At 40.3% G+C, this 12599-nt stretch overlaps 1 protein-coding gene across 2 annotated transcripts; it reads left to right on the top strand.

The window, feature by feature from the left end:
• Window positions 1-342: 342 nt before the first annotated feature.
• On the top strand, window positions 343-12006 carry LOC131221794 (G-type lectin S-receptor-like serine/threonine-protein kinase At1g11300). 2 transcript variants are annotated; one of them, XM_058217097.1, is made up of 8 exons: window positions 343-1655; window positions 6931-7068; window positions 8224-8393; window positions 8705-8915; window positions 9450-9687; window positions 11023-11173; window positions 11316-11594; window positions 11693-12006. In XM_058217097.1, exons 1-8 carry the CDS (start codon window positions 398-400, stop codon window positions 11696-11698), a joined length of 2451 nt encoding a protein of 816 aa, XP_058073080.1. In that variant the 5' UTR covers window positions 343-397; the 3' UTR covers window positions 11699-12006. The 2 variants fall into 2 exon arrangements, with proteins under 2 accessions (XP_058073080.1, XP_058073079.1); XM_058217096.1 differs by having other exon boundaries at window positions 344-1655; window positions 11316-12006.
• Window positions 12007-12599: the final 593 nt, after the last annotated feature.

Raw genomic sequence — 12599 nt, 5'->3', positions numbered from 1 at the left:
AGAATGTCTCTCTCCACAGTACACGTGGCAGGGAAAAGATTTAATCGGATCCGTCCATCAATTGGGTCCAAGAAGGAACGATTCACATTAAAAAAACGAAATAGTAAAACCCATTATACAATCCTATCCAGCACTTTTCTTCAATTCAACCTACTGAATTCAACAGATTATACTTCTCATCACCACCGTCCATTTTAAGGCCACTGAATATACTCTAATATTGTCTTTTTAGGACCCAGATATGGATGGATCAGATTAATTCAAATCATCCTTCCATACGTACCATCGAGAGATAGCTATACCATGTTCCAGTACTTTCAGCTTTACCGTACCATCACCTAACATAAGAAAAGCAAAGAGGCCTTCAAAACAGAATTACAGCTCTTCCAAAGCATCAATGGATTACACGCTCCTCCCCTTCACATTCCTCATATTTTCCTCCCTCCATTTGCTAACGTGCACCGGTCAGGACAGGATACCAACCGGCACGTCCCTCTCCGGCAACGACACCATCATCTCTGCCGGCGAGAACTTCGCACTGGGCTTATTCAACCCACCCAATTCCACCAAAAGCTACCTCGCGATCTGGTACAATAAGATCTCCGATCGGACAATCGCATGGGTGGCCAACAGAGGAAAACCAGTAATGGATTCAGGTGGAGTAGTTACAGTCACCGGCAACGGGAATCTCGTCGTGTTGGATGGAAATGGAAAAGTTGTGTGGTCCACCAACTTAACGGCCACCGATCAAAACCGCACCGCAGTTCTCCTCGACAATGGGAATCTTGTTCTGATGGAAGGAAATAACTCGACTGTATGGAAAAGCTTCGATTATCCAACGGCCACGATGCTTCCCGGCATGCGATTCTATCTAAATCTCAAAACCAATGAAAGCATACGTACAGTATCATGGAAAGACGAAGTGGACCCCACGCCAGGCCCATTCTCCGCTGGCATCGATCCTCACACGCCTCGCCAGCTCCAGGTGCTGAGAGGATCAAATCCATTTTGGCGAGAGAACGTATGGTTCAAAGAGCTGTCTGCGGCGAAACCGGAGGCGGATCGAAATTACTTCGTCTATCTCTCTACACTGGCCAACGACGATGAAGTGTACTACACGTTCTCCGTCTCTGACAATTCGATCTTCGTGAGGTATTTTCTCAGTAAGGCGGGTCGTCTGGAGCTGCAATCGTGGCGGGATGATACACAGAAATGGACGGTGAGTTGGGCGTCGCAGATGAATAAGTGTGATTTGTATGGTCGGTGTGGGCCGTTTTCGAGCTGCGATTACAACAGTACGGAATCCGTTTGTAGGTGTTTGTATGGATTCGTGCCGAGAATTAGGGAGGAATGGGACTCGGGGAATTGGTCTGGAGGATGTGTGATGCGGAAGGTTTTGGAATGTGGTGTGGGAGATGGGTTTTTGCAGTTGAGGAGAATGAAATTGCCTGATTTTTCGGTGTCGGTGGGGAATATCAGTGTATCGGATTGCGAAGGTGTGTGCCGGCAGAACTGTTCTTGTGCTGCTTATGCCTATACGAATATTAGCGGGTGGCGAGCGTCGAATTGCTTGATTTGGGTCGGAAATCTGACGGATCTCGTGTCGAATTATGGGAAATTGGATCTCTTCGTGCGGCTTGATTCGTCGGAATTGGGTACGTTTGGCTGTTACTTTGTTTCTGATATATTGAGATTGCAATTTGTTTTAGTTTCGTTTTGTGTTTGTTTGTTCTGTTCATCGTCGATTGGGAATTCTGATTTGCGATGGAGCTCGAACCGAATAATCCACAGTTGCATAGGTGTGATTGATTTGTCTCCGTTCATTTAGGTGGGCCCCACAGAGAATGTGATATAACGCAAATGACAAGCTGGCGGGGCTTGTCTGGTGGGCCACATGTATATATATATATATAAAAATAGACGGTTGGGGGAGATAACTAAGGTGCACATTCAATGTACATGTGGGGCCCACTGTGATGTTGGTGTGAGATCCATACAAATCGTTCATAGTTATTCCCAAAATGATGATCAGAGAACAAATACCTAGACCCATAAGTTCAGCTGCCCCGCATAGTTTTCAATCGTAGCCGCTCAAATCTCGCTATGCGTGGCCCACTTGGGTTTTGGACGCGGTTTGGCTCGTGACGCCGCCACCAGCCAGGTAGCTAGTGGTCGGTGATATGTGGACCCTACCATAATGTATATGTTTTTTCCACGCCGTCCATCCATTTTGAAAGATAATTTGAGGGCTTGATCCAAAAAAATGAGGTAGATTTAAACCTCAGGTGGACCACACCATGGGAAAATAGAGGTGATTAAATATCCATCATTAAAAACTTTCTAGGGCCCACTATAATGGTTATTTGACGTCTAATTGGTTGATTAGATTATACAGATACCGATGAGAGGAAAAAATATATATCAGCTTCATCCATAACTTTTGTGGCCCTAGAGAAATTTTTAATGGTGGGCGTTCAATCAACACTGTGTGGTTTACTTGAGATTTGGATCAACCTCGTTTTTGGGATCATAGCATAAAATGATATGAAAAAATAGGTGGACAACATGGATGAAACACATATATCATGGTGGGGCCCACATAGCACTGACATCTGGCCATTGTCTATTGGGAGGGGGTAGCCAGTCCATTTACCTATTTTTTGTCACGTGTCCTACCGTGGGAAACGGATAGGCGCCCCTGCCACTAGCCCGGTTGCTGGCAGTCGGTGGTCTGTAGGCGCCACCATGATGTATGTGTTTCATCCATTCCGTTCATCCTTTTTTTTAAGGTAATTCTAGGGTTTGATTCATAAATGAGAGGGATATAAATCTCAGGTGGACCACACTATAGAAAGTATTGCTGATTGAATATCCATCAGTAAAAACCTCCTGAGACCCAGTGTAATGGTTATTTGACATCTAACCGGTTGATTATGTAATACAAACTTGGATAAGGGGAATAAATATATATCAGCTCGATCCAGGACTTTTGTGCCTCAATAAGTTTTTAATGGTGGGCGTTCAGTCAACGCTATGCGGTCCCTTGACATTCCGATCAACCTCATTTTCATGAACATACTATAAAATGATCCTGAAAAAATGAGTGAACGGCATGGATGAAACACATACATCATAGTGAGCCGGCAGAGCACTGACCTGTCGCCATGGCTATTGGCAGGAGAGTAGCCAATCCATTTTCCTCTGATTTTTGTTCACGTGTCCTACCTTGGAAAACGGATTGGCTGCTGCCTCTGCCACTGGTACATTGGCTGATGGTCAGTTCTCCGTGGGCACCAGCATGATGTATGTGTTTCATTAGGCTGTTCATTCTTTAAAAAAGATCAATCTTTCTAAGTTCAAAAAATAAAAAATTAAGAAGATATAAATCTCAGGTGGCCACCCCAGGAAAACAGTAGCCATTAGATATCCATATTTAAATTCCTCCTAAGATCTACTGTACTGTTTAGCCAATCCATTTTCCTCTAATTTTTGTTCACGTGTCTTACCTTGGAAAACGGATTGGCTGTTGCCTCTGCCACTGGTACGTTGGCTGATGGTCAGTGCTCCGTGGGCGCCAGCATGACGTATGTGTTTCATTAGCTGTTCATTCTTTAAAAAAGATCGGTCTTTCGAAGTTCAAAAAATAAAAAATAAGAAGGATATAAATCTCAGGTGGCCACCCCCAGGAAAACAGTAGCCATTGGATATTCATCATTAAATTCCTCCTAAAGTCTACTGTACTGTTTATTTGACATCCAATCTGTTGATTAAGCCATACAGACCTAGGTGAAGGAAAAAAGAAAGAGAAGATCAGCTTCATCTAAAACTTTTATAGCCCCAAAAAGCTTTTAATGGTAGATGTTCATTCAACACTATTTCTTATAATGTGGTTCACTTGAGATTGGTGTACCTCATTTTTTGCCTCATACCCTAAAATGATTTAAAAAAATAAATGGACCACATGGATGAAACACAAATCATGGTGGAGCCCACATAGCACCGACCATCAGCCATGTACCAGTGGCGGAGGGAGTAGCCAGTCCGTTTTCCCTGACGTGAGCTACCAAAAATGACAAAGAGAGTTGATCTTATGGACTGGGTACTGAGGAGCTCACCACCTACCACTGCCCATCCCAGTGGTGAAAGGATTTAGTTAGATTTTATGGGTTGGCAGAGATTGCTCCATGATCGGAAAACGTTAAAAGGACCCGGCCCACCCATCAAATCTCGCCGTATAATTTCGGCAAGAGGTTGGTGGTGAGCACTGTAGACGGCCGTACACATCGCATTTAAGTAGGGCACCGGCATGAAAGGGACCCGGGTGGAGATTGATGGGAAGCGGGCACTCGATCCTGCTGCAGACTTAAATATGTGAAAGCATAACGGTTCTCTTTCCATCAGCATCCATTCTAGAATTTTTCAAACTTTAAAATGTCATTCTTACGCAGAAAATGGAGAAGGCGGGACCATCGTTGGAGAAAACCAAATCCCAACTTGGCTTCTGCCTAGCTGGGGTGGGTCCATCAACGACTGGAATGAGGCTTTCTTTGACTAGACTAGATATTTAACAATTATAAGCTAAGGCCCATTTGACCGACTTTAAAAAATAAATTCATCTATTTTTAATTAATTATAATTACGTATTAGATATAATGTTATTTTTTCATGATGATTAGAGTTAGTTTCAATAACCAACAATCATATTGTGTACACACACGTATATGTGAGTAATCATAAATAATTTTATCAAAGCAATTAATGCCAAGAAAGTGGAGTATATATTATACTGAAATCCTACTGTAGCGTGAGTACTTTAAAGGAAAAAAAATTTGAAAGGATGCTAGGAGAGATTTTAAACATTCGTGAGGGTATTCAGGTCATTACTGGTTGTCATCTTCACAAGTGGTGATGATTTTAATTGATTTGGGGCATTTTTGTTATTTTAGTTTTATCTTGTTTTATTTATTCATTTAATTATTTTTGTATTTTTTTATGTGGACGGCCTGCAGCCTCTATAGAGCATGTATAGTCTACATCTACCCACTTTCAGCGTATGGCCTGTCATCTTTCCCCATCTCTCCACCACATGTGGTTTACACCTACCCACTTTAAGCCAGCTCTCTCTCTCTCTCTCTCTCTCTCTCTCTCACATCTACCCACTTTAAGCCAGCTCTCTCTCTCTCTCTCTCTCTCTCTCACCTACCCACTTTAAGCCAGCTCTCTCTCTCTCTCTCTCTCTCTCTCTCTCTCTCTGCATTGCATGTGCCATAATCACTAGTTATGATTAATTAAAATAAGATGAGTTCATTTTCAGGCGTCTGCCAAACATGCCCTCAAATATTTATTAATAGTCGCAATGAATACTGAAAATATTTATTTTTGATAAAAAAAAAATACAAAACAGGTTTGCTTGCGTGGCAGTTGAACAGATCTTCTTTCAACCTTTGTTAAGAAATTAAATTAATTGGTGGTGAGCATAGTTCGAAATCCAAAAACTCAACTAAATTCAATGTTCAACTGGGTAAAGTCGATTAGTAGACTTGATACAACTTGACTCGATATTTAATTAATATAAGTAAACATATTAATTATATCATAGATATCTTAGTAGATGCTGGTTGATGGTTGGTTAAGTGCTCCTCTCGATCTGTGTGAATCAGGCATACAACAGAGTTTCGAATATATCACAATATATCCGAGTCAAGCAGACTCAGCTGAGTTTCAACTCGAGTCGGTGATTTTTAGAATTATGGTTGCTGAGTCACCACCTGAAGTTACCACAAGTCACATTGAGTCAAATAGATCAGCGAGCTGACTCTTGTTAACTTGGACTTAATCACACCTGCATGTGAATTTCCTGGTCACCCAGGTTTAACAGCCAGCCAAAATCAGGTTGACTTGGCTGGGTTTTGCACAGGGAGGGACATGATGACGTAGATTATAGTCTTCCTTAGGAAATAACTACTCCTAAAACACTGAGCTTTCCGAACTCCTCATAAAGCTTCCTCAAATCCACGAAGGATTAAAGCAGGAATAATTTCTAATAAATTTGAAATAATTTAATCAAAGATATTTAAAAAAATGAAATTACAACCCTTTAAATAATGAGCTCAAACCTACAAAGGAGTTCTAGACTTAGATGACCTTTATTTATACTAGACTTCTTGGTTTTCAGCCAAAATAGCAGGTGCCCAATTTGGCTCAACTATTTTATTTCCCAAACTTTTCTAACCCATTTTAATGTTGGGCACGACTTCTACTAGTAAAAGTGTCAAGAGCTATATTTGAATTCATACTTAATATTTGTAGTAAAACCGAAATTAAATGGGACTTTTGACCGTCGATCCGATGGAATCTCGCAAATCAGGCATAGGCAACCCGGCGTAGCGGGGTTAGTTTGCTTAAGTAAATTCTCCTACCACAAAATCAATATATAATATCTCAAAAAAACCCATCCCAGTTTGCGAGATACGGCTAATTTAAGTTTCTGACAGTCTAAATCTTTTCCGGCTCCGATCAGGCCTTCTCTGGTTCATCTTTGCCATGAAAGTGTCTATACCCGCTCTACATCGGTTTGGAAAATGGGTTGGACAGTAGTTAGTATCTGCATGTTGGTGGAAAATTGGAGGGGTCGGTTCAGTCTAGTCTAAGTTGCATTAAAAAAATCACCGGGTTTGGTTCGGGCAAATCCATGTAGCCTACTGGATGGACTCAGGCTTATATTTTAGGCCCATTAATTTTGGGCTGGACTCAGGTTCTTTAGCTCATGGGATGAACTTGGACATGATTTGGGCCGGCCTGTTTGCCACCATACTACAACCCATTGGCCAATCTTGATCATTGACAAATAAAGAAATTCCGGTATTGTTGTCCAATACTGTCATAAAATGTTCAGAAGGACTCAATTGCAGTGCTTGTTTATGTGCACAGGTACAAATGTTACAAATGGTACAATCCACGATTCTAGTAATAAGAGACCATGGCTTGTAATTCTTATATCCGTCGCTGCCGCATTGATTTTCCTTGGTGCGTTTGGCTATCTTTTGTGGAGGAGATACAAGAAACCAGGTATTTTTCGCCTTCTTTTTCTTGTTTTTATTTGTATGGGCTTAGTTCTACTAAATGGTAGGTTGAGCCTTGGAGCTTGGCACAACAAGAGACGGGCACGGGCTAAGCCGTCTGGTCCATGGTCCACTTTTGGGCTTGAAAATTCAAGCTCAATTTGTTTGTAGGGCCTGACCTTGAAGCCTAGTAATTGAGGACTATCTGGCTGTGAAATGGGCTTGAATGAGTTAGGTTTAACGGGCTTTAGATTGGGTTCAGTGTATTGCATTTATTTGGGCTATAGGGCTCATGAAGGGCTTGGAATAGTGGGCCCATGTTTTGGAATCCAAGCCACTGTTCTCTTCAGTGCAAGCGTGGTTGGACCATTCCCCAAAAATCTCCATCATAAGAGAATCCACCTTTCGTTTTTGTGGCCCATATACGGACTCTTAAAAAGAGAAATACAACATCGGGTCCACATTCAGCTGAAAGAAATTCTGTAAGATAGTGACTATGACATTCTAAATAGGGAGATATTTGGGAGTATGGCCTTTCCTGGGTGGTATGCAACAGATCAACCGTCTAGATTATCAAACTGTGGGCCCCACTTGTCAGAATGGACAGCCCGATTATTGCAAACATATGTTTCATTTTCTCCTACTCTTCAAGGATGATGGACACGAATCTAGAAACTCTTTCAAGAAAGGGTTTTTGAATATCCCATTTGGAAATGAGAAATGCTGAGGCAGTTTCTCTGTGGACATGATGAAGAGGCCATTCGTGCACAAGTGCTGACATGGCACATATGGGCCGGATCCAAGCCTCCCGTAAGATTGGGCCAGGCCCAAGATCCAAGGAGGCCCACTTGTTAGGTGGGTCACATGTTCACCTCAGATATATATGAACAGTTGCTCATCATTTTCCAACCGTCCATATTTCTACTCTTGCGGCCAACCTGATAAGCAGTACCATTGCCTGACTTTCGTGCCATAGCATGTTCAAAGTGGGCCCCGCCTGATGAATGACCTGGATACACCACATACGTGTGCCAATCCCTTCTCCTTAGGCAATTCTCTTTCAAAATCCACCATTCTTTTCAAATTTAATTATACACTTGCTTAGGGAAAGAATATTGCATGTAATCTGAAAAGATTTGCTTTTGGTTTGTGCCCAAACAAGGGATGAGAAGAAACGATCATGCAAATGAGATGAACGGTCCTGATGGACTTGCGAATGGGGAGAACATTTCAGACCTGCCATTATTCTCTTTTCATAGTATTGTAGCTGCTACAGGTAACTTCTGTACAGCCAACAAGCTTGGAGAGGGAGGATTTGGTCCTGTTTACAAGGTAATCTTCTGTGGTTTGTTAATCTTAGTCCTGTATAGCCATTCCACACGTGACAATGGAACACACATGTGGAACATATAAAACCTCCATCAGGTGTGTCCCACTGCTTAGACGATGTATGAATTGTGTAGCCAAGATATCAGTTTGGGCCCACTTAATGGATGGGTGAATTGTGTCACATGGGTGCCACATTGACACATGTGGATGCATGTAAAGGGGTCTCTCTCTGTTTCTTTGTTTCTTTTTTTTTTTTTTTCTTTTTTGAAAATAAATAGAAGGATGAATAATTCAGTATTGAAAATAATCTTCAGGGGGTGTTGCCAGGCGGGCAAGAAATAGCAGTAAAGAGACTTTCAAAAAGCTCTGGACAAGGTCTAGAAGAGTTCAAGAACGAAGTGAAACTCATTGCCAAACTCCAACACAGGAATCTGGTTAGGCTTTTAGGTTGGTGCATCCATGAAGAAGAAAAGATACTGATGTACGAGTACATGCCCAACAAAAGCTTGGATAAATTTCTATTCGGTCTGTCCCTCTCGCTATTTACATCAGTTACTTCATTTCTTTCGTTGGCATACAATGCCCAAATTTAAATTCTTGGGTAGTTTGATATTTTCTCCTGCATGTTAGGCAAAATGAATAATTCAAATTATAGTTTGATAACCCAAAAACCCAACTGGACTCGATATTCATTTGCCTTGGCTAAGTTTCGATTTGAGTCAGTAAGTTTTGGAAATATGGTTCAAGTACGCATGTACACACATATATGCAAAATGCTAATGTTCCCACCTTTATGAGGACGTTAGCAATGTTCCCAAAGCTTTTGATTAACATGTGGATGGACCAATCATCAATCTAGAGTGTGCATTCATTCATAGACCAGCAGACGAAAGCCATGGTGCAAATTTAAAGTCTTTTAGATTCTTTCTTTTGTCTATTCATTCCATATTCATTTTCCTCAAACATCTTCCAATTAATCGCAGTTTTTGCATATCTTGAATTGAAGGGTTTTTATTTATTTTATTTTTTAAAACATTTTCTTCTACAAAAATTCAGCAGATCCAATACAAGAATCACCAATAGATTGGGGAACGCGCTTCCGCATCATGGAAGGGATCTCTCAAGGACTTCTCTATCTTCATCGGCATTCAAGATTAAAAATCATCCACAGAGATCTGAAAACTAGCAATATTTTGTTAGATGGAGAAATGAACCCTAAGATTTCAGATTTTGGTTTAGCAAGGATTGTTGAAGGAAACCAGAGCAACGTCAATACTAAAAGAGTGGCTGGAACATAGTAAGTACTATTTTTATGCAGTCAATCAATTCCCCCATATGCATATATAAATAACGATATAGGATCATTGCAAATGGGAGATTCTGTACCAATGTCTCCTAACCGTCCATTTATGCAGGACACCCACCTTAAATGTGAATAGATGATGGGCAGGAGCCATTTGTCCACTATCTCGTGTGGTGTGTGGAAAATGATCAAGTGCAATTTTTTTTCATAACATTAATTGTGGTCCTTCACCACGATATGTTGATGACATTCGCTTTGAACATTATGCACGCTATCTCATGTTTGGCCACGTGTTAGAAAGTCATGCCGATCCATGACTTGGGGGGCCACACCATCCGGAAAACTTGAGAGGGCACAACCTCCCCCTTCCAACTTTTCCTGCCTTGGAGGCCACCTGAATCATGGATTAACCTGATTTATGGGCCTATGGCCAATGAGGGATTACGTGCATGAATTTTGGAGTGAATGTCATGAACACATCATCAACTTGTTTGCACTAGAATTATAGTGAAAATGTTTGTAATAGATCATGACCACACACATACAAACACAAGTTAAGGAAATGCTAATGTCCTCACCTTCATGGGACATTAGTGCCACCCCAAAGCTTCTTTATGAAACATGAGACATCCAATCATCAATCTATTCAATAGTACTATTAGGAGCAGGCCATGGTGCAAGATTCATATAGATCCGATGATCCTAACCCTTTGAATGAGGCCAATTTGTTATAACTATCCAGTTTTTATGAGCCATAGATCACATGTTTAGAATCTTCAAACCAAAATGATACTATGGAATCACAATAATATAAAGTGGGATCTATCAAGTTGATGTTTCAAGATGATGATTAGATCTACTTTGTTTCTTCGCTCAATCTTGAACATTTTCCATGCTCTTGATTGGATGTTTAGGATCATCTAATTGGCATGATTTTTGCATCATGGGTTGCCTCCATTTGTATGAATGAATGAAGCATCCAAATTGACAAGTTGTCAATTTATAATATTTTCCCTTTGTGATTATGTATTAGTGACTCTAGCATGTACAATGCATTAAGACAGAGAGTAGATGGTTTGAAGTTGTGGAAGAGATGAAAATCAATTGTAAAAGGTAGGTTTTTATTGGTGGAGAGTGGATATAGTTACATAGTACAAAGCTTGACCCTTAGATACACAAATTTATTTCCAATTGCTTAAAAATCCTTTCCATGCTCTTCCATATTACATGGTATAGTTGTTTTGAATTACATTATGGCAATGCTTTTTTCCCCAACAATTTTTGTTATGTGGAGATTAACTAACTATTTTGACTTACAATGACATGCAGTGGCTATATGTCACCAGAGTATGCCTTGGATGGGATTTTCTCCGAGAAATCTGATGTATTCAGCTTCGGAGTGTTATTGTTAGAAATTGTGAGTGGCAAAAGGAACACAGGCTTCTATCCTTACAAGGAATCGCTAAACCTTCTCGGTTATGTAAGCATGGGACTTCTTCATTTTTATTTTTTTCTTTCCATTTATTTGAAGTCTTTTTTCTGTTGAAATTTTAACAGATTGGTGTATTTTTCCAATATTTTAGGAAATTTTAACAGATTGGTGTATTTTTCCAATATTTTAGGCGTGGCAACTGTGGGAAGAAGGTAGAGGATTAGCTTTGGTCGACCCACTGATCAGTGATTTGTGTGTCCCCCATGAAGTAATGAAATGCATTCATGTGGGCCTTTTGTGTGTGCAAGAAGACCCGAATGATCGACCCAAGATGTCTTCTGTTGTGTTCATGCTGGGGAGTGAAACTGCAACGCCGCCAACGCCTAAGCAACCTGCTTTCTCTACTATGAAGAATCGCAACGTTGTTGATCCGGCTTCTGATGCATCTGCTAATTTTTCCGTGAATTGGGTAACAATCACTGAGCTAGAGCCGAAGTAACACTTCCAAATATTTTGTGGCAACACCTTTCATTTTCATCAAAGAGAACTAAAGCAATTTTCTGGCAGGCATGAGGATTTGCATATATGCGAAAGGATCACTCTATGGACTATCTGATGTGTGAAACAATCCAAGTTTTGATGAAGATCAAATCAGTATGGCCCACCTAACATAATGCTCGAATCTTGAACGTGTATCTTTCGAGTGGACAGGAAGGGCTCACCGCGCGCATGTCAATCTGGCAAACTTCCTCTAATAGCCATGTTCAATATAATTTTTGGCTGAAATACATTGCCTTGAAATTTTTATAAATGTACTGTAATACGAGTGCAAAATTGTAATTAATGAGTATGTGGGGCACATTATTGTAAATTTTTATGTACAGCTCTCTCAATGACAAAAGAAATATTTTGACTCTGGCATAATGTGAAGGATGATACACTGGTTGTTAGAATTATGGAAGACAAATAATCCGAATTAAACTGTCCAAATTATGGGCACCAGGTTAGATGTATCATGAACCAAAAGTTCCTCTTATTTGATTATTCAACCATTAGATTGGTGCACATTTATTGGACGGTTAGAAATAAAAATTACCTTGGTCTCATTTCAAAATAACAAGTGTCCACGAATCTAAGGTTAGAATTATTGAACCAACCTGATTTGTGTCCATTGATCTTTGTCCTTTTATTTCAGTGGATGTGGACCATTTTTGCATGATCTTAACCGTTCAGCTTCATGCTAAAGAAGGGTTAGGTTAAATCAATAAGGGTGAATCTGGGAATTGTCATCCTCAGTGATTGGGATCTACATTTCATTTGCCTGACCTTTGCAAACTTAGGCTTGGGTGTACGGTGGGCACCCTTGTATAGGGGAATATATACTTTAAAAAAAAAATATATATATATAATGATATTTTGGTTAATTAATAAATTTTCTTTATTAACTTTTTGACAAATTTAATTAAAGAAAGTA

The sequence above is a fragment of the Magnolia sinica genome, chromosome 12, assembly GCF_029962835.1.
Source record: "Magnolia sinica isolate HGM2019 chromosome 12, MsV1, whole genome shotgun sequence".
Classification (NCBI taxonomy): Eukaryota; Viridiplantae; Streptophyta; class Magnoliopsida; order Magnoliales; family Magnoliaceae; genus Magnolia; species Magnolia sinica.
Note: the sequence above shows the minus strand (reverse complement) of the source record. Positions and strands in the feature narration are given on the sequence as shown.